General features: G+C 39.7%; 1 protein-coding gene across 1 annotated transcript in view; it reads left to right on the top strand.

The window, feature by feature from the left end:
• Nucleotides 1-433: 433 nt before the first annotated feature.
• Nucleotides 434-22,665, top strand: part of EML6 (echinoderm microtubule associated protein like 6) — a 45,008-nt gene continuing 22,776 nt past the window's right edge. Inside the window, exons 1-13 of the mRNA XM_010022986.1 lie at nt 434-491; nt 3,409-3,502; nt 6,858-6,958; nt 8,840-9,042; nt 10,944-11,055; nt 11,785-11,912; nt 13,218-13,359; nt 14,529-14,681; nt 14,932-15,063; nt 16,411-16,499; nt 17,199-17,375; nt 17,486-17,687; nt 17,918-18,044. Coding sequence (XP_010021288.1) covers nt 434-491; nt 3,409-3,502; nt 6,858-6,958; nt 8,840-9,042; nt 10,944-11,055; nt 11,785-11,912; nt 13,218-13,359; nt 14,529-14,681; nt 14,932-15,063; nt 16,411-16,499; nt 17,199-17,375; nt 17,486-17,687; nt 17,918-18,044 — 1,718 coding nt within the window. The remainder of the gene's footprint in view (nt 492-3,408; nt 3,503-6,857; nt 6,959-8,839; nt 9,043-10,943; nt 11,056-11,784; nt 11,913-13,217; nt 13,360-14,528; nt 14,682-14,931; nt 15,064-16,410; nt 16,500-17,198; nt 17,376-17,485; nt 17,688-17,917; nt 18,045-22,665) is intronic.

The raw sequence follows: 22,665 nt of genomic DNA, 5'->3' as shown, positions 1-22,665 counted from the left end.
CCACCGAGTGGTCCATCCATCAAATTGGTCTTTCCAATTTAGAGACCACGATGTTGTGTGGGACAGTGTCGAAGCCTTGCAGAAATCCAGGTAGATGACATCAACAAAGATGTACTTCTGCATCTTCATAAAAGTGCTTACAAATCCATTCTCCCTTTTTCTATTTTTTTTTAAATTATATTACTTTATCTGAACTATCCTTCTTCTTACCTGACTTTTTTTCATTTAGATGCAATTTATTTCATATTCTCCTCTCTAGAAATGTGGTAAGAATTCACTAGGACATAGATCACAATTGTGAGACAGGACTATATGAAAGAAGTTTTACTTCCACAGAGATAAGTTGTGGAACTGAGTCATATTCCATTATCAGAAGAGGAGTCTTGGTGTTCATCCAAGAGCTGGAATTCAGGTGTGATATTGCTGATCCACCATGGTGTGTAACCAAGCTCTGAAGGTAGATATGGTACCAGAAGGGAAAATGGATAAGGGTGAGCTAACTGACATAGTCTGCAGGGATGTTAAAACACTTCTGGTCACAATCCCTAGTTGAACAAATGTTCATATATATAGAAAATGCTTTATGGTTTTTAACAATTAGGTTCCTGTACAGATAGTAGTACTCATATAGTGTGTGGATAGTGGTGTATCAGAATCCATCTCTCTCCATAAAAGCCTGAAGAATAAGTTGGCCACATATTCTGTAGACATAAATCTGCACAAAAACATTAAAACTCTTTTAAAAGCAGTGACCACTGGCATCATCACAGCATTGCTTTAGGACCTGATCCTGAGAATGCACACATTGCATTCCTACCTGGCTTTAGTTAGGATTCTTGGCACAGAGAGGAGCAGATAGTTGTGCAAATATGCACCTCACTTACGGGATCAGAGTGCTGCTTTGGGCTTGTGTAAGCAGGTTCCATTGTGTTAGTAATAGGTGTTTCTATATTAGCTTCAGGTCACACCACTTGAAGCTTAAAGAAACAAGCCCAATACTCCCAAGCTTTTGTGGCTGTACTTGACCTGGCAGCTGACTCTGTACTCCCAGTTCTCTCTGCCCTTACTCACTTGCTAAAACATGTGCTATGAGCCATTACTGAAAGCAGTGTGCAGGGCTGGACCACTTCTGTGGGACCATTCTGATGAGGCCATGGTTCAAAGATTGTAAGTTCATTCATGCAATGTTTGGCTGTGCCCTCTGGTGGCTAATTTAACTTCTATAATTGTGGATATTAATTGGAGTGTATAGTCCACAGTAGTGCATAAAACCCCCTGGTTCAAGGGAATAAAGTTTAAATTGTATTCTTACTAACAAATATACCTCTTAAATAATGCATATTATTGTATATTTACCTTTCATATCAGCTATCATCATAGCATTTTATCTCACTAAATCTGTTACAGTTCTTACTGTCTTTCTCATTAACGTCTGTCTCTCTTAGTTCCCCTCCTCCTCCCCAGATAAATTCAGGTTTGGTTTGCTGTCCTTTTTTTTCACCTTCATTCCTCCCTTTCAATTTACACTCCTTCCATCTAGGCCTATTTCATCCAACTGTGTACTCTCTTCCTCTTTCTGTAATTCCCCTTCTCCTTGACTTGCTCCTCACAGAACTCAGTCACTAAATACTGCGAGCCCAGCCTAGCTCTGAGAACCTGTTGAGCCTTCTGAACTTTGCAGTAGTTCTATTGGAGTAATTTATACCAGTTCTCTTTCTGTTCTTGAAGTCAACTATACATAAGCAGAGTCCTTAACATCTGTTAACTTCTCCAAGAAGTAACATTCTCAAATCATTGCTTTCATTCACTCTTGTGGCCATTTCCTTAGTTCTCTGCTTCCTCCAGCTTTAACTTGTCTTCAGTTAAAAAAATCACCAGGTAATCAGCTCCTGCTACAACCTGTAAAGCTCAACTGTCTTATCATATACTTGAGCAATTATGGTTTAGTTTTTAAACTTTTCCAATTTCATGACAGGAGTTTGTCTCGAGAAGTTTAACAGTGGTCTTGTTTCTAGTTATTTCATGCACGTAGCAAGGATGCCGAAATGCAGTTGAATTATGTATGATCTTCTGTTCTTGCCTTTCTTCCCTTCATTATCAGTAGTGCTGTGTCTTTCCTGCAGCCAGCAGTTAAATTCAACCTTACAATTTTCTGTCATATTTATAGTTTCATTACATTGCCTATTAACTTTTAACCACCCATTTTTTTACACACTAATAGTTCTTCTTGTCACCATTTCAAGCACAAGAAGAGAAGCATCATCTGATCAGGAATGTTTCAAATGTTTTAGAGTACTTAGATTTTATGGAACTGACTTTCATTGTCTTGTTTGATCCTGCCTACCTTCCTTGTCGTCACACACAGGGATGTTTTGTGTCTGCCTTTGGGAAGGATCAAAGGTTTGATGGTTTGATAAGGAATACACATTTTGAAAGAAACTAAATTATAATAGAAGATGATAAAGCCAAAAGAATGCCTTTTCTAGAAAATAATAGACCCTTGTAATAATCTAGTTAAAAATCATAGAATCATAGAATGGTTTGGGCTTGATGCCTCACACTAGAGCAGGTTGCTCCAAGCCCCTGTGTCCAACCTGGCCTTGAACACTGCCAGGGATGGGGCAGCCACAACATCTCTGGGCACCCTGTGCCAGCGCCTCAGCACCCTCACAGGGAAGAATTTCTTATTTATATATCAGTTATCTTATATCAGTTTGAACCCATCGCCCCTTGTCCTATCACTACAGCCCCTAATGAAGAGCCCCTCTGCACCCTCCTTGTAGCCCCCTTCAGACACTGGAAGCTGCTCTGAAGTCTCCAGCAGCTTCTCTTCTCCAGGCTGAACAGCCCCAGTGTTCTCAGCCTGTCTTCATAACGGAGCTGCTCCAGCCCCTGCTCATCCTCGTGGCCTCCTCTGGACTTGCTCCAACAGCTCCATGTCCTTTTTATAAGAAGAAGGATATAATTAAACAGAAAAAACTTTTTGTCATATATAACACAATGGGGTCTATCTCTGATAAGGGTGGTGCCGTATTGAAGTCACCTTGGTTAATAAGAGGAAGGCTGGGTCATGGATTAGTAGAGTGCTCTGTGAAATCTTGTGTCATCACACAATAGGTATTCATTTTGGTGCTGTCACACTCGTGGTTAAAACTGTCAGCAGATAAAGACTTGGTCATCTTAAGAGGTTGGGCAGGTCGTCTGTCTCAGTTCTCTTGTCTAATTCTGCGTGCAGCCTGCTTGAGCAACTGAAGGCCATCAGTGAAACTGCACCCTAATCTCTCTAAGTGTTTTGTTTCATTTATAATGCATCATTTGAAATTCTATTTACAGTGTATTTGTTGTGTTCATTGCCTGTTTTCAGCTAAAGCCATAGCACCTTTAACATTACATATTGCTTCTGTACAGCTGATGGAAAATGTTTGGCATCTGTTGGGCTAGATGATAATCATGCCATTGTGTTTTGGGATTGGAAAAAAGGAGAGAAGCTAGCAACAACCAGGTAAGATTATTTATTACTGTGTTTATAGGAGAAAACATAACACCTCTCTGCAAACCAAATGGTGTTTCAGAGCAATATATCCAGATTAGATACTTCGGGATGTACAGCTTAGTGTCTGGAAATCCTGTGAACTATTCCTGTCAAGAGATCCCAAGCCTTTCTGTTAGATAGCAACACTGATACTGTAGCTCATTTAATGATTTTCAAGTTAATATTTTCTCTCAATTTTATGTCCTGATTCAGGGCAGAAGTCATCAGAGGTGTCATGTATTCCTTTATGCATTAGACAACATGCTGGGTTCCATCAGGGCACATAACCAGATCACTTTCCAAAAAGCAAAAAGAGTTCCCTCTAATATAAATAGATTTTTCAAGCTCTACTGATCTTGCCTTTCTTCTGAGTCAGCTGTTTCTGAGATATTTGCTCTTTGCAGTTACTAACCGAAAGCTTAGATAGTAACATGAGAGTGAAGAAGCTTTTGCAATTGCTTGAAGGGACCAGTGCTCGGGATTATATTTTACATGTTTGCTTTTTTCCTTCTAAAATATTCTTTATCATAGAATGCTTTGGGTTGGAAGGGACCTTCAAAGCTCATCTAGTCCAAATCCCCTGCAATGAGCAGGGATGTCTTCAACTAGATCAAGTAAGAATGTCCCCCATGATTTATACTAATTTGGCTGTACATGGTAGAAGAATCAAACTGCTTGAGAAGAATCAACCTGTAAGGTTTCTGCCTTACCCTTGGGCATATCAAATGTACCTCTGAGGTCAGGACACTAGAATTGTGTAGAATTCATGTAAGCATGGCTTGTGTACCAGAAAGGCACAAGTTAATTTCCTATGCTGTCTGCAGCTATGTAAGGCCTAGTACTGGTCAGTAGAAATTAGTAGTATAACTGCAAAGTAGTGCCTGTGAAAGACAATTTACTTTTATTATTATATGGTGACATATTCCAGAAGAAATAAAGTTTTCTTATGGCAGCACTATCTGTTAGCTGTATACCATTACTGAAGAAATAAACACTTTGATCCAATTGTGTGGGTACCATGATCTATATTAGCTCTATCATGTTGTCTCAGACATCCAGTTTATCAGGCAGCAAGATTTTAGATCCTGCTTAAAATCTGTGGTGTGGGGCTTGCTTAGCAACAGTGTTGTCTGTGTTGGAAAACGTGACATTTTCTTTTGCTTTGCAATCCTGGTTTTACTGTCTGCAGACAGATTGTGCTTCAGACAACACAAGTGAAAGAAATACCACACGTATTCCCACAGACACCTGCTAAGCTTTGGAAGCAAGGTGGTGATGGGCTGTATGGCTCCCTGTCTCATGTTGCTTACAGGGCAGATAGAAAATTAAGTACTCAGGTTGTTTTCAGTATATACTATAGGTACCCAATGGACCTACTATTGTCACTAACCTATTATTTTGAAAATACTCAAGAATTCTCAAAGAGAGCATAAAAAAAGAGTTTATCTTCTAAAATACTCCAATTTATTGTTTACATTTTAGACATGCCTAAAGGCAAGCCCCCCATTCTTTAAGCACAGTAGGACATATGAAGGGAGAGACAAAAAGCAAGACAGGAGAGTTTACATCTGAATTTAGTCATGAACCTCACATGGCCTTAGCAGCCAAGAATAGAAGGCCATCTCCTTACAATCATCTAGACCCACAAGAAGAATTCATCTAAAGGACTAAATCTGAAAAATGAAGTGTACGTTCACTGTATAAAAAGTCATTACGTTTATTCTGTAGTTATATTTGTTTCTTATGAACATACTCTTTGCTTAATCTTTTTAGTGTAATTTATTTCAGCATGACTTCTCAGCTTTCTTTTCTTGCAATGTTCGGAATATCCCATTATTTATTAGTTTTAATTGCATCCTGGATAAACTATACTGCTTGGTTTTCTATCTTGGCTCTACAATCCTCTGTCTGGTTTCATTAAAATCCTTATTGAGTAAGTGTAGCTGTTAGAATCGGGATGTATCTGAGTTTCCCTCCCCAGCTTCTTGTGCCTTACATGCTGATGCAGTGCTGGTGCAGTGTTTTGTATTAGTGGACTGCAATCCCTAATGAAGCTGAAGGGGGCGTTGTCAAGTGCGTTTACAACCTAATCAATGACCATCCTGTTCTGATACTTCATTCTGTAAGAGCAAACATCCCGTGCCAGCCCCTCAGAACACAACGACACAAAGGAAATCAGGGTGGAAATGTACAGTCCAGATCTCGTGTGTCTGCGCATCCATCCTGCCACAGAGGCAGACATAATCCTGTCATCTTACAGGGACACCTGCACTGGGATGCAATTAGTTTGACTTTGCACTCAGGGCAGTACGTTTTACCTGTGTGATAGACACTTCCAGAAGCAGCAGTGTAACTGGCCTCATCTGAAAGGCTGAGCGTCATTATAGCAAAGTAGAGGAACAAGAGAAGAAGGAATTGCAAGATGTACTTCAGATGCCAAAGGGGTAAAGGACTGGTTTTCATCTAACTGATTCACCAAAAGAAAACACTGAATCCAAGGAGGTTATCAGAACCATGCGATTTCCAGGTCTACTAAATCTGATAGATGAAAGTGTCATTGTCACAGTACAAAACCTGGAAATTCACACTGAAAAGCTGGGGAGTGTTGCTTTTGGTGAAATAATTAGAAACACAATTTAGAAATAATTACTACTTTGCATCTGGGAATACTTTTTGCAGTGGTGAAACTTAAACCTAAAAATCCCCATAAACACATACTCCAAGAAGAATAATTTAATTACCCAAGAACGGAATTAGAAGGTGTATATACTGCTAAATGAACTGCTACCTAAACTATAATTATATAATTTGGGTTTTTACTTCTTGTCTTGAAGCAGGGTATGTTAAACACTTCCTTGTTTTTCTTGACAGAGTATTTACAATATTTATAAGAGTTCTTATCCACTTAAATATTTATGTTGCCCTTTACACCTTCTCTTAATTGCACTGACCATTGTTGCCTGCTTCTTCATCATGACTTAGCTGAACTGAAATTTAGTGAGAGACAATTTTTATTCACCAGGTTTCTGGAGGATTCCAAGGCTAAACTCTTGCAGATGAGAAACACAGCGCTCAGCTTCCTGTTAGGTAGGGTAAGGATGGGAGGGATAATGAGGACACAGCCTCTGTGGCTCATCTGCCAATCCTCACTATTATAGACCCATAACTGCTCTATGTGCACCAGTGGTAGGACAGTCATGGTGATAAGATTCTCATTGCTAAAGACCATGTTAGTCCATACAGTTAAATGCCTACTTAGAACAAAACAATTTGAAATGTTACGTCGTCTCTTACCATGTACTTTTATTTTTCATTTTTATTGCAGGGGCCATAAAGATAAAATATTTGTAGTGAAGTGTAATCCACATCATGTAGACAAACTAGTCACAGTTGGGATGAAACACATCAAGTTTTGGCAGCAAACAGGTACTGTATTGAATATTTTATATGTAATTTGTTTGAGAATGTGTATGGCTTTTAATACAAGAACATCATGATCTCAGTTTAAGAATCTGTTTTATTTGTAAAGCAATTTTCTATTTACCAAAATAAGAACAGGGTAAAAACCTACTTCTGAACCAGCAAATGTCCCAGTAGTCCTTTCTGTTTAGAAGGCATTTTCAGCTACTGGTTTTTTAGCTCTAGTCATACTATTAAGGATTTCTCCTGTACAAACATCCTTGGCTCACAGAAAACACACAGTCCTGTAATTCACTTGGGCAGATTATGACCCTTGTGGTGAAAGCACCAGCTGGTAGCTACAAATCTTAGGTGCTTCTGGCCCACCACTGCTGGAAATGGTAGTGTTTGCTCTTCAGCTACTGCTGGGACACTTTGCAACCCTTCAGAATCAAGATAGAGCTGGTTTTCAGTCATCAGAGATGACTTCCAGAGATGGAAGCACATGTTTCAAGGTGCTAGGCTGAAAAGATAGGATTAAGGATGGACCTTAAAATGTATGCCTGGGCAAAAGAAAATAAGAAATAAAAAATAGGGTATTTTGCAGAAGTTGAGTTATAGTAATTTATATTTTATCCATTAGGCTAAAAATCGTAACACAGTATCACAAGAATCAAGATACTGAGGTAATATATTTTCCGTATGACACAGGAGTTTGGTTTCCTTTCCTAATTAGAAAAAATGAAAATGTTTTCTAATATTTAAAAACAGGATAAGATTCTGCAAACTAACAAGCAAAATATTCAGAATGGGAAGTAGCTGTGGGTCTAGGCTTGTGTCAGACTGCGAGAGAGCTGGTTTCTGATCGAGGGTGGGTTTCATTCCAGGCTGGACTTCTTGTTCTTCATGAGTTTTAATTGTATACACACTACATGAGTAGTTGATCAAAAGATCTTGGAGAGCATCTTCTGTGTGTGACATTCAGCAAAGCTTGGCAGGGCAAGGGCAGCTAAAAATAGAATCAAGACAACTCAAAATCAGGTAGTTTCATGAAGTTCCTATACTTACACTGTACTTGACAGCATTCAAGTGGTTCAGGTGCTCTCAGATTAAAAATTACATTTTTTCCTGCATATTTTATGTTTAGGTTATTTTTGTAGTGATTAAATACACTTGCATTGCTGCTTGTTAAATTCTATTGCATGAATTTGCATTATGCAGTTATCTTACTCAAAGTATAGTCTCTTTGCAATAAAAATGGTATATTTTGAATTAAGGTTTGCTCAGTGGGACTCAGTGTGGTTATTTGTGAAATACATGATGACTTGACAAAAGGACACCACTGCTGTTCTATTTTGTACTTATATGTGTGTTTTAGTCTAGAAGTACTCAATTCATGGGTGCATAAGGCTGCTCCTGCTTTCTGAACTGGAGTAACACTGTGGCAACTTGGTTTTCTGACGATCAGAAGAGGAGAAAATCCTACCATTTATGCTGCAAACCTGCTGTCAAATTGTCAGGTTGCCAGTGGACAAGTAAAACAAACCTCTCGTGTGTAGTTGTGGTCACCTTTAAAGAGAAAAGCTTGGCGGGAGCTTGGCAGGATGTTCTGTGCAAAAACTATCCCGCCAGCCATTGTGTTAATCCTTTTTACAGAATTCCTCACCAAATTTACCATTTGCTTGGAAAGAACAGTCTGAAAAATAGAGTCTGTCCTGCTTCAAAACTGTCGTTACTACAGTGATTTTCTTCTATTATGTTTGTCCCTTGTGCACTCTGTTTTCAGTATTTCTATGATTTACTCTATCATAGATAATCAGAGGGGATGATGGGGCCAAGACATTTGTCTTTGCATCACTATGGCTGCAAACTGAAATACAGACAGACTTCCTTTTGTTCATGCTGCAGGTGGAGGCTTTACATCAAAACGAGGAACGTTTGGAACTACTGGGAAACTGGAAACTATGATGAGTGTCTCATACGGGCGAATAGAAGATCTGGTTTTTTCTGGTGCTGCTACTGGTGACATTTATATCTGGAAGGATACTCTGCTGCTGAAGACAGTGAAAGCCCATGATGGACCTGTCTTTGCCATGCACGCACTGGATAAGGTATTTAGCATCTGATGTGACCCATTCATCTTTCCTGGTTCTGTTGAAACACTGGATTTTAGAAGTGTATATCTAACATTCCTCCCAACAGGGTTACTCAGGGTTTGTACATGTGTATGTGAGCAATACGTTGTCCTACATTGCTCTAACACTGAAGATGCTTTATACTAAGCAAAACCGTAACAGAAAACAAGTTGCACTGGATCAATCTGATTGTGATTAAAATAACAAAACCAGTATTAATGCGTTCTGTTATTTGATAGACATTTTGTGCTCATTACCTGACCAGTAACTTTCTGACTTCTGAATATGCAGCATTTATTTCTCGCTGTGTGTCATTGTCATATTTGTAAACTATGTAGAGTAACAGGAACCATTCGTTGCCTCTTCTGCCTGATCCCCAAAACATTTTTGCATTTTAGAATCACAGAATCCCAGCCTGGTTTGTGTTGGAAGGGACCTTAAAGCTCCTCCAGCTCCAACCCCTGCCACGGGCAGGGACACCTTCCACTAGAGCAGGTTGCTCCAAGCCCCTGTGTCCAACCTGGCCTTGAACAGTGCCAGGGATGGGGCAGCCACAGCTTCTCTGGGCACCCTGTGCCAGCGCCTCAGCACCCTCACAGGGAAGAGCTTCCTTATCTAACCTGAACTTCCCTTGTTTCAGTTTGAACCCATCACCCCTTGTCCTATCACTACAAGTCCTTGATGAAGGTCCCTCCCCAGCATCCTTATAGGCCCCCTTCACACACTGGGAGCTGCTCTGAGGTCTCCAGCAGCTTCTCTTCTCCAGGCTGAACAGCCCCAATGTTCTCAGCCTGTCTCCATACGGGAGCTGCTCCAGCCCCTGCTCATCCTCGTGGCCTCCTCTGGACTTGCTCCAGCAGCTCTGTGTCTTTCTTATGCTGGGAACACCAAAACTGTATTCAGTACTCCAAGTGGGGTTGTCAATTTCCCTCTGATATCAGTATCAATTACCAGTTTCCAAAATACAAACCATGAATTTTTAATAACATTGTCACTGTATCTTAAGCAATCCAGACTTCAAATATCTAAGGATTTTGATTTTCTGAGTTAATTATTCCACATATCAAAAGTATTTTCCTTCAGCTGCATCAATAAATCTTTAAAAGAAACTATGGCAAAATATATTATTGACATCGTATAAATGAGTTTGGGGCAAAGTTTTGCCACTGGCAGTTTGAAGATGGTGATAATGGAATATCCTTTTTGAGGTTACAGTTTCAACTTCAAAAGTATAGCAGGAGAAGAATATTAACTATAAACATTTTTACAGATCAAGGTCACTTAAAAGCCCTGCGGCTCTATCCTTTCTCGCCCTAGCTGATTGTTCCCAGCTTTTCCATCAATTTTTCTATTTGATCTTGGCACTCCATCTTCTGAACATCCTTTTCCCTTACTTTTTTGTTGGTTAGTTATTTATGCTGTGTTTTACACTCGGCACAGATAAAGAGAATCTACCAAGGGTATTGATCAAAGAATTGCTTCCTGTGCATTATTAGAACTCGGTTTGAAGCATCTGCTAAGTTCATTGAATTTGGAATACGTTGAAAAACTATTTTACTAACTACTGTCTCTTCTAAGGATGAAGCACATATTTTTCCATAGCTTATTTCCACATGCAAAAAAATATTATGATCCAGCATTACTACTTACAGTAGTGTGCCAACTGTGGGGTTATAAGTCTTTATAACCCTAGAAAAGCAATTCTTTAATCTTCTCCCCTTTTATATTTTCCTTCATAGGTATAGGCTTCAGCATTTTTAATTCAACAGAGAAATAAAATGCAGGGGAGAATTTATACTGCTTTTGGACATGTCTTTTTAAGTGTTAACATATGGGCACTGAACATTTGTCTGTGTTTCCATTCTGTGATCACACAGGGGTTTGTAACTGGTGGAAAAGATGGAATCGTGGCTCTTTGGGACGATATGTTTGAACGATGTCTGAAGACATATGCTATTAAAAGAGCAGCACTATCTGCTAGTTCTAAAGGTATTATCTGTCGGTGTGTTCTAATAAAGACTATATACAGGAGGGCCAGTAAAACAGCAGCAATAGGTGTCAAATCTTACCAGAAAACAAAGGGAAAACAGTGCTTGGAAAACCCCATGCTGGCATTTTCTGTTTGGATTGCTACAAGTTGTATTTCACACAGTCTTTGCCATTTCTAGTTTGCTCTGCTATTTCCTCCTCTATTCTGTGACATTTGGCTTTGTTTTCACTGAAGAAATGATTTTAGAAAGGAATGTCACAAACCTGCGAGCCTGGCTGCTCCGAAGCCTGTTCTGTTCAGCAGCTAGCTGCCTCAGCTGGCCACATTTCATGTGGTGAGACCAGGGTCTCTGTGAGCTGGAAAGCCCTGTTAAACTGTACTTCCACGGGCATCAGGTGAAAGCCTGTACAGTGACATTCACAGCTAATCACAGACTTAATATCCATGGTGCTGGAGCAGCTGAACCCCTGATACACTGCCACAGTTAAAGCAGTAAAATACTAGTCTTTATATTGCCACAGTATAGACTAGCACAAGCTCCCCTCCTTTGAACTATTAATTAAATCCATGGATTATGTAGTAGTTTGATCAGGCAAATGTATCTCATGGCTCATGATTTTAAACAGATTGTAATTATAGGTAATATAAGCAGTATAAACTATGGGTGATATGAGGCTCTTTTTGATTTCACAATAAAAACCTTAAATTAACATTTCTGTATTCTTCAGGTTTGCTGTTAGAAGACAATCCCTCAATTCGAGCCATCAGCCTAGGACATGGACATATACTGGTGGGAACTAAAAATGGAGAGATACTTGAAATCGATAAAAGCGGTCCTATGACTCTACTGGTTCAGGTATGGGATGGATCTCCCATATTGAAATATTGCCTGTAGATAGAGCAGACATCATAAGGTTTTCCCAGTCCTTTCCTTTCTGTTTTCATTAACCCTGGGGACCACCATTCCTATCCTTGCTCAGGCAGAAGCTGATGCTTTCTTATGTGAATGACTTTGAGATTCAGTGTGGATTCAGAATTCTGAAGGTAAAACAAGCAGTACATTAAGTTCAAAGGCTGATGAAGTTTTTAATGGATTTTTTAGACATTTCAACGAAATCTCTTTTTGCAAGACAGTACTTTGCGAAGTTTGGTTAAAAAAATTCATCTTTATGTCCTCTGCTGTATTTGCTGTTGCTTTGGTTTAGTGTCATGAATAACCCTGATGTCTATATGTAGAAAATTGTATATTTTGTTTACTGAGTTATAATTTGTCAATTTTTTACTTGTTATTCTCCATAACTGACTGAATTAACATTATTTTTCACAAACGTCTTATTTCTTTGGTGTTTTTCTTTCCAGTCAGTTCTGATCACACAAAGTAATCCTCCAAATTGTCATTGCCTGCATGACAGCCTTGCTAACCTGAATGTATAAGCTGTAAATTATTTAACTCATTCACTAATTTGGAACTGCAATCTCACATGAATCTCACATGATAGTAAAAATAGCTTAAAATTACCCAAATGCTGTGAGCTTTCTGATAAAGTGTTATAATTGTCATCCAGCTTGTTACATCCTTGCACACATCAGCTTGAGCCAAAATAGAAAATACATAAGGTGTCATCAAGATGTCATGAGAGTTCCTCCGCTTTTTCTGTTAATGGCATTTATCCATCTCAAAACCACCAGTTACCAAACTGAAATCCAGACTTAGCATAGAAATGATTTCACCTTGATCTGCAGGGCCAGCAGGAAAGCGGGAAGGGTGAAAACTGAGTTCTGAGGAAAGATTAAAAGAATTGAATATAGGTATGTTGGGCAAAGAAGTTCTTCAGGATCTCAAAAACGACATGAGCCCTGAAGACAGATTAGCCCATGTTAGGATTTCAGGAGAAAGTCCTGTTTGGAGCATCACTATTTCCTGTTCATTTCAAGAGTGGAAGAGAGAGCATTGGAAGCACAGGAATTACAGCTAGTAACAGTGGAGGAGACTATGGCAGAGTATATTTAACATGGTTATCAGAGGAAACAGACCAAACAGTCAGGTCTCTTTGAATGTGGAAAATCTTCGGGAGGAGATGCAGAAAGCCTTATTTCATGGAACTTATAAAATACTACATAAACCCAAATGCATTATTTCCTCTTAAATGATTTCCTTTAGGGACATATGGAAGGAGAAGTCTGGGGCTTGGCAGCTCATCCTCTCTTGCCCGTCTGTGCAACAGTGAGTGATGATAAAACACTCCGAATCTGGGAGCTCTCATCCCAGCACCGCATGCTGGCTGTGAGGAAACTCAAGAAAGGTAATTCTCATTTGGCCATACACTGTGATAGTCATGATACCACTCTGTTCCTGTGACAGTCCCATCCTTGCTTTCAGTGCTCATCAGAGGTATTAATTAGGTAGGAAGAGGACACAGTCATTAAGAAATTGGGAGCATAGGAAGAAAATTGTCTTCGGCATGTGTCAAGTCAATGAAAAGGGTAGAAAGAAAAAGGACGATAATCTGTTGTAATGAATGATAATAAAAATTAACTTTAATCTATTTTCCTTGTATTCCAAGTGGAATGAGTTGACCTCAAAACCATTTTCCTTCCTAAGAGTATTTATTTAAAGCCAGCATTTATTTTTGCTGACATTACAAACTTTCCTTATGAAGACAAAGGTAAATGCTCTGCATGGTGAGCACAATCAGTGGCAACATGAACTTCACATGTTACACCAACTTCTCTGAAAATGAACATTCTCCTGCCCTCTCCTCTGTACAAAGTTGGATGACCTGTGCTGAAATGCTGCCTTCCTAAAATTACACTTACTTCATTTGCTCATTGATATCCTTCAGGAAATTTTATGGTGTAAATTCAACACACTTCATTTTCAGTGACAGATCGAGAGCACAGGAACTCTAACTGGATGAGGAAAACAGGGTCAGGTGAACTCAGGGATGGAGTAGGATAGCTGCATGAGAGAGTATGGTCAGAAATAATGTTGAGGCCAAAAGTAAGTGAAGGAAGTGTGGTTTTAAATGTGCTCCACCCAACAAGAACCATTATTCAGTCATATAATGAAGAAGCTTTCAGTGTAGTATCCCTGAAAGACATGTGGTTATGCTATAATGAGTCTTTGAATTTTCCATCTGGATACCCTTTCTGATCTTTTGGTTTGCTTTGTTTTTTCTATCATTGATGTGTTTGTAACACAGTTGGAAGGTTGCATTTGCACCTAAACCCATTCCAAGTCTGTTCAAATCACCACTGTCAACTTAAAAACAGCCTATGCAGAGGGTACATTCCCATTTAGTAAAACATTAATCATAATCCTTCTATCACATAATATATTGGTTTTAATAAATAACACATCTATTTAAAAGGTATGTATTCAATGTAAAAACCTTTCAGCTGCAGTTTACTGATGATTTACTCAATCCCAAGTTTGTAAACCTAAAATACTCCCATCCCTTTTGTTCTGCAGGTGGACGATGCTGTGCCTTTTCTCCCGATGGGAAAGCCTTGGCTGTAGGCTTGAACGATGGGAGTTTTCTGGTGGTAAATGCTGACACTGTTGAAGACATGGTCTCTTTTCACCACAGAAAGGAAATGATCTCAGATATAAAGTTTTCACGAGGTATAATCAGATGATAAGGTGAAAGGGCAGCATTTAGCTTGGGGTTTCTTTTTCTCCTCTAGACAAAAGACTGTATGTCCAGAAGGTAGACTGGCTTTATGTGTGCTCCATTAAATACTTTACAATTCTGTACGACTGGATGGAGCCCACCCCAAACTGGTGCATTTGTTGCTCTACAACAGTAAAAATGCATAACAATAATAATTATAACACGTACAGCTTTAATAATCTCAGTGTCTCTTCTTTCCAGAATCAGGAAAGTACCTGGCTGTGGCTTCCCATGATAATTTTGTAGATATTTACAATGTGCTTACCAGCAAAAGAGTTGGCATTTGTAAAGGTGCATCGAGCTATATCACACACATTGACTGGGACTCGAGAGGTAAAATGTTTGACCAGAGATACAGATTTAAAATGCCTGTGAAAATGAATATCAGAAAGCTGTTCTCATGCCAGTTATTAACATAAACTGTCAGTACTAATGCAAATGATGTTTCAACATCAAGCACCATATGGGTTCAGTGCAATTACATTTGCTGGTGTCCAATTTGTTTGCTTCTTTGCTGATCATTACATGGCAATCACTGCAATGAAATTAGAGAGCCTTATTGTCACAGCTAATTACATCTAGCAGGATCGATAATGAACTCATACAAATAAGCCTTCTCAGACCTAATATGATTCTGTGTAGAACCACCTGTGTGTCTGAGCCCTGCTTCCCCTGTTGTGCTAGTCCCAAAATGTGGACCAGGCTCACTGACCACAGCAGGAGCTAAACTCTTTGCAGAATCCATTCAGGTCTGAGTGCCATTCTTAAGCTAGAAGTGGAGAGCCATGCTACAGCTGAGCTGGTACCATGTGCCTCCTTACAACCCTCATAACTGACTACTGACAGCTGTAAAGTAATAATAGCAAGTTGTCTGATCCTACCTGTATATCTTAGTAGCCAGTTACTGGATGTGTAACGTGCAGATATGAAGTGTAAGAAAACTGAGAATTCTTTGTGTCCTTTGTGGTGTTTATTGGAAACTAATTGAACTTCTAAATATAAAGGATTAATATTCTAAATTGTATGAACTGCATTATTCAGGTTGGGTAGGAAGGGCATGATGCTCCTATAGCATAATGCACTTTGCTTGTCAGTGACCCCAACAGAATGACTGTGGCTCATGTAACAAAGGGCAAGATGCTCAGTGAAAACAGGGCAGTGCTGGAACTGCACTGGTTCCTATCAGTTGATAATCTAATGTACAATCAGTTGCATACAGGATTATCTTTGTAATGTCACAGTATTTGTATGAGTATAGTAAACTTCATATTGAAGGACAGTTTGGTGTGTAACTGGACTATATGCCAGTTAGGCACTGCAAAACAGACAGGAATTTACAGTGCTTTTAGCTTTTGGCAAAACTGTCTTGCAGAATGATTATGAAATTAAAAGCATACACATTTATAGTTTTTATTTCTCATTATCATGGTGATGAAAACACAAGCAAAATGTGTCTTATCAGAAGAATGTGATTTGCTGCGAGACAGTAATTTTTTAAGTATGATGGATAATATCTAAAATACTACTTCTGCAGTGAATCAGGAGTATAGGGTTATTCTGAGAGTGATTCTAAGCCTCTGCTTTAGCTTACCTCTAGAAATCTCTTCACTCAATCAAAAGGAAGTTCATAATATTCGTAATAATGAATAAGAATATAATAAACTCTTATTTCATACCCAGGAAAGTTATTGCAAGTCAATTCTGGTGCCAAAGAACAGCTATTTTTTGAAGCACCAAGGGGGAAAAGGCATATTATAAGAATTGCTGAGGTACGAATTATGCTTATTGGACCTTTTTATTGTGAAAGTTATTTTTCAGGACTGTTGAGAATTAGCATATTTTGTCTTCAAATGGTATAGCTTTTCCTTTTAAAATACTGCATTACAGTGGCTAGAATTAGATTTAATTATTCTGTATAGCATCTTTCCTAGCCTTTGTAAATGGTAAGACTTGCAAGCTTCTGCTTGTATCTGTAAGTTTATTGTGGTTGTTTAATAGCAGTCATTTTCCACAACCCCTTTCCTGAAAAGTCACCTTTTTTCATAGAACATAGAATGGTTTGGGTTGGAAAGGACCTTAAGATCATCTACTTCCAACCCCCTGCCGTGGTTTTCTGTGTAATGAGTGTGCATCCAGGTTATACCCTCTTTAAAGAGTATGGCCTGGATTTAATGATGTGGATCAGTTGTGACACGTAATTCTTGTACAAAACTGCCCATGTTTAGCAGCTCAGAAAATCTTTATGGAGATTTGTGTCCAAATCATGCTCTGCCTTGGGAAAGTGGGAATATTTAAAGTTTTAAACCTTTTGATGAAGATCTGCAGTTTGCATTAACAAGTGGTAAACAATGAACAGTTTCTAAAAACACTGAAATTAACTTAATATTAAACATAGAAAAATGCAGGTGTGAAACCAATGTGCATTTGATGTATTAAGGCAGTGTCTTCTGGGGATATTTTGATTGCAGATAGAGAAGATCGAGTGGGACACCTGGACGTGTGTTCTTGGCTCTACTTGTGAAGGAATTTGGCCCATGCACAGTGATGTGACTGTTGTGAATGCAGCCAGCCTTACAAAAGATGGAACGCTGTTAGCTACAGGAGATGATTTTGGGTTTGTGAAGCTTTTTTCGTATCCAGTGAAGGTAATAAGTGTGTTTATTCCTGTGATTGGAAACTGCAGAAGCAGAGGAATTAAGGAAGACCCTGTTTGTGGCATGTCAGGCTGCTAATACTTGAATTCTTTGTGCTACAGGGCCAACATGCAAAATTCAAGAAGTACGTGGGTCACAGCGCACAGGTAACCAACGTGCGGTGGTTACACAATGATTCTGTGCTGCTGACTGTAGGTGGTGCTGATACAGCTTTGATGATCTGGACCAGAGAATTATTGGGCATTCAGGAGAGTAAGCTGGTTGATAGTGAAGAATCAGACACAGATGCAGAAGAAGATGGAGGTAAAAAAGGGTTGTATGAAACATGGGTTTAATTTAGTCTTTGTTCCACAAAGACTCACACAGGCGTTTAACTTGAAGTGGGTGAGAAACATTCATGTGCCAAAGCTCAGTGTAGGGAGAGCTTGGTAGGCCTTGTTTCCTTCCTTTTATTGGTGCAGATTTTCTTGTTTTCTACTCTTCCACTGTGAAACAAGGGTAGTTTGCTTTATTTTATGTTTTATTTTCCTAAGGTTATGATAGTGATGTTGCAAGAGAAAAAGCAATTGACTATACCACTAAGATCTATGCAGTAAGCATCCGAGAAATGGAAGGGACAAAACCACATCAGCAGCTGAAGGAAGTTTCAGTAGAAGAGAGGTATGTCATGTCATGCAAAGGCATTCATTTCCAAATGTACATTGCGTTCTTTTGAATCTCTTTTCATTCAACTAAAATTAGTCCTGAAAAATAAGACAGAAATATGCAAATTTTCTGTTATTCACAAGATAATATTTCAAAGGGTGTTCAACGTGTTAATATGATGAAGAATAATATGTGTATATAAGTAAAACACCTGTGAGTGTTGTGTTCTCTGATACTGTCACATAAGCACTTATGTTCTTTCCTAATTAGCAGGTAGAGCTGTGCATGTGTCTGCAGCAGGGCGTTGGGGACAGGGTGAACTTGTAAATGCTTTGTAGTTGAGGCTTTTGGTGATGTTTTCATTGAAAGGTTTTCAGCTGGTTGTAATTGTGTCAGGTTGTTATTGTTAAAGCTGAAATTTCCCATGGCACACATTGGCCTTAGGCTGAATTAGTTTGAAAAAAATAATCTGGAGGGAGAACAGTGTTGGAGAGGACAGTAAAGAAAAGAGGTAAGAGCTGAGCATAGAGAGTGAGGTCCACTGGAACACAGACCTAGGGGAGTGGGTGAGTGAAAACTCTGACGGGGACAGGATTGCTGGTAGAGAAGAATCTATAACCAGTAAAGTACATTCCCCTTCCTAATCTAGACCACTAAATCTACACCAGTGAATCCAGTTGATGCCTCAGCTGTGAATCCATGCAGTCTCTTTTGATTGAATTTCTTTTTAATGGTGGTCATTCTTTTATCATGAGTTTCCTTGCCTTTCCAATGTTGGGCACTGACAAAAGGCTGCTATGGAACTCACTGAAACAATTTCAGCTTGGTTGTTTCCCCTCAGTTTGCCCAGAACACATGACTAGTAACAATACCAGTAGTGCAATGGCATATTGCTCTCCCCAGGGATCCTGCCCTAGTTAGAGAACAGGATACATGTCCTCAGGGAGTACAGCGGGCACAGAAGGAAGCAGTGGTGCACTGCAGGATCCCTGCTGCAGATACTGCAGATCAGAGTGCTGGGTGGCGAAAGAGGCTGGGATGGCAAGAAGAGAGCTCTGGAGCCTGTGGAGAGCTGTCTTCTGCTTCTGTCACAGGGCTCTTGGGGGCTCTTGGTAGTGGCTGGCAAACAGACTGTTCTGCAGCCAGCCTCTCGCCATGTACCACCTCAGTTCCTGCTGTGCCCTCAGAGGAGTACAGCTGAATTTGCAGGAAAACTGCACACTCATGACTGCAAGTGGAGGTCAGTTGAGCAGGGTGTTGAACAAACATGTAACACATGGAACAGATAAAGGTCTCAGGTTCTCTTACCTGACTGTGGAAAACTCATGCCATCTTTTGAGATTTTTGGCTTTAAATCTCCTTGGTGTCCTGATTTTCAAGATGCAAAATGGAGTGAGTAGTAGTTCCTGATTTCATGCAGACCTTTGAAAAATAAATGAGTTTATGTTTTTAAAGCTTTCAAAGAATGGGTAGAAAGTAATAATAATGTCTTCACTCAGTATTTGAATAGGACAACAGATGCTGGGTGTGAAAAATGAGAAGGAAAATGTTGCACCCCCTTCTTTTCATCACAATATTTTAACAAAAACATGCAATAGAAGGATTAGTCATTCCATTTTTCTATAAAAAGGGTATTATCTAGTAAACATGAATGTTTTGAGATTGAGTTAAGAAAAGGAAGCAATTTATTTTATTTTGGGCTAATAGTGCTAAATTGTTATTACACATGAAACAGCAGGTGCCAGTGGTACAGCACCAGATGTTTTACACCAGAAACCCTTGTACCTTCCAGCTGCTTTATTCTGCTTTGATGATGCAAAAGCAACTGTAGAGCCAGTTTAATTGACCAATTAAGCTGGGCTTAAAATTGTTTTGTACCAGTGAATTACCAACCATATGAGCATAAGCACCAGTCTCTTCTGCAGTTTGCCAGCACTATTTTCAGTCCAGGGTAAAAACCACCACAGTCCCTTTGGTTCCCTAGGAAGCTTTCCTTCTTGAAACCTGGCGCTCTGATGCAAGCAAGTGCCCAGCTTCTCTAAGGAGTACCTGTCTGCCATGTACTCTTCCTGACTTCTGAGCCTGTCCACATCCTCAGTCCTACACTGCACAAGCTGATTCAGCCGAGGCAGCAATAAACCTGCTGTGCTGCTGTGGAGGAGGGCGCGCTGCAATGAACAGTTTGCTTTTTTCCAACCCTATAAACAAAACCCGTGGTACTGCAAAGCAGGCTTCCTGCTTGTCACACTAACTGATAATCCCCAAGGCAGCGAAAATGTGCGTTGTGCTATCCAACACCACAAAGCACCACTGAAGCTGGAAGCTCTTCTAGTGCTTCCACACTACCCACTCTGTTTACAGCTGGTGGGCCTATTTAAATGGGTAGACACCTCCTCTGCAGTGAGGTTGCCTTTGAGTAATAATGCCTTCCATAATTATCTCTTCATAATGACTGTACATGAAAATAGCTTCCTGTGACCTATCTGAAAGAATAAGCTATCCCATAACAAGTTCTGAACTTTAACATTCTCCATGTCTTCTTTTCTTCTTAGTACCTCTATGTAATCAACAGTTTTGTACTCATTTTATAATAGCTTAAAAGTAATCCCTTGTAACTGTCCTTTCCACCTCTTCTCCTGAAGAGACGCAGCTATTCGACACATTTTTATATGTTTCAATTGCAGCTACTTCAATATAATCACATCTTTGGCATTTGCAATTTGCTGTTCTGCGAAAATTGTCAACAGATCCCATACTTTTCATATATAGCTTGTTAGGAAAAGATAAATTCACTTCCCTTTCTACATCAGATTAATGTAATTGCCAGAATTTATAGTCAAACAATTAGAAACAAATTTCAGGGTGAAATGCAGGCAAAACTGCAGTTTCTGAGGGTGCTGTGGTGGGATAGGGCCTGAAGCTGTGAAAGGTCCTGGGCTTTGGCTGCAGTAAGGTGAGATTCACGTGTTGGCCACTAGTAGTAAATGACTTCAGTTTTTTGGCCACAGTTGTACCAGTACGTGCACAATTTATGCAGGACCTTGACACTCTGAATTATGAGTGTTTCAGGCTGAAGCTGACTTTTCTTGTAGACAGATGAATTATTAGGCAAGCTTCTTAGCTGTGCCAGATCCCATCTCTTCTGAGAATGCAAAGTAATGCAGCAGCCAGTGAAGGGTCCATCTCACCATGTTCAACTCCCAAACCTTTCCTCTTTGTAATTATGCCATGTGTCTGTATGAAGACCCCAAAGGTTGGGCATTTGATAGGATTTGCACACTGTGAATACTCTGAGTTTCATAACACACAGCCTATGTTTTGAAACCCATGTTGCAAGATGGAAGTTCCTTTAAGGTAGAAGCAGTGAGTTCATCACGAGACCTGAAAAACTGCTTCTCTGCTTCATTGCAGAGTGCAATGAGGATCTGAGACATGTCCCCACGTTATATTTTCATTGTCTCTGAGAAAGGAAAGTGAGTTACTCATAGGTATAGAGAGTTATTCATAGGTATAAAGAGTTATTCATAGGTATAAAGAGTTATTCATAGGTATAGTGAGTTATTCATAGGTATAGTAGGTAGAACACCAGAATTAAAGAAAGGAAGTTTAAATTAAGAAAAGAAAGGAGAGAAAACCAAGCTTCCAGCCTCCAGCTCAAGCGAGAGACAGGAATAGCTGGGGCTGTTGCTCTGAGCTGCTTCTGAGGAGCAGGGACTTTAAGCTCACTATGTTTCTTTCTTTAAATAGTGCTATTCAGAAGGTGAACTGGTGCTGAACAACTCATTTCCCTGCTTAGATAATACAAATATGCTTCAAAGGGACTATGTGACACCTAGGAGACAGTTTTGGCTCAAGATGGCTTGTTTATTTTCCTCTTTATTACAGCTGCATTTCCATCTCTGTAATTTTTGTCCTTGCTGGAACAAGCTTGCAGGGATTTGCTTCTGTGATATTAAGAGTGGTGACTCTGAAAAACTCAAAGCACATTATCTCTCTAGAAGTAACAAATCATTGTACAATTCAGGAGGAGTTTGATCTTGGGAACTGAGATGTGCAAGTATCTGGTTGGGAGCTAATACAAGGAGTGAGGGGAAAGCTTTGCAACAACCACCACCCTTCTGGAAAGGAATCAACAATTTAGGAAGGACTCCCCCAGTTCATACAAAGACTTACTTTGTTGTCAAAAGAGAGGAGCCAGCAATTCTTGTCCCTTCTCTCCCCCATCATGGGAAGAGAGTGGGAGGGCAGATTTCACGTACTAATACTTGATAAATGATAACTGGACTTGGAGGAGCTGTTGTTACTACCCAGCACATGCCCTGTGCTTAGCACAGTGTAGCAAGATGGAAAAAAAACCTGTTTTCCACTGGTTTTCTCCAGATTTCCAGAGTATTGGGCCCCTGAGCAAAATGGGCAGACAAATTTCATTATTATAAAGGGCAAAAAACTATCTATGGCAAACTTGGGGATAATATTAAGGTTTTTCCTTAGAAAACCTTTTGAGACCTCACTTGGAGTACTGCATACAGTTTTGGTGTTCCCAGCATAAGAAAGACATGGACCTGTTGTAGCAAGTCCAGAGGAGGCCATGAGGATGCTCAGGGGCTGGAGAAGCCGCCGGATGGACGGAGGCACG

This window comes from Nestor notabilis, unplaced genomic scaffold, assembly GCF_000696875.1.
Source record: "Nestor notabilis isolate BGI_N333 unplaced genomic scaffold, ASM69687v1 scaffold1571, whole genome shotgun sequence".
Taxonomy (NCBI): domain Eukaryota; kingdom Metazoa; phylum Chordata; class Aves; order Psittaciformes; family Psittacidae; genus Nestor; species Nestor notabilis.
Note: the sequence above shows the minus strand (reverse complement) of the source record. Positions and strands in the feature narration are given on the sequence as shown.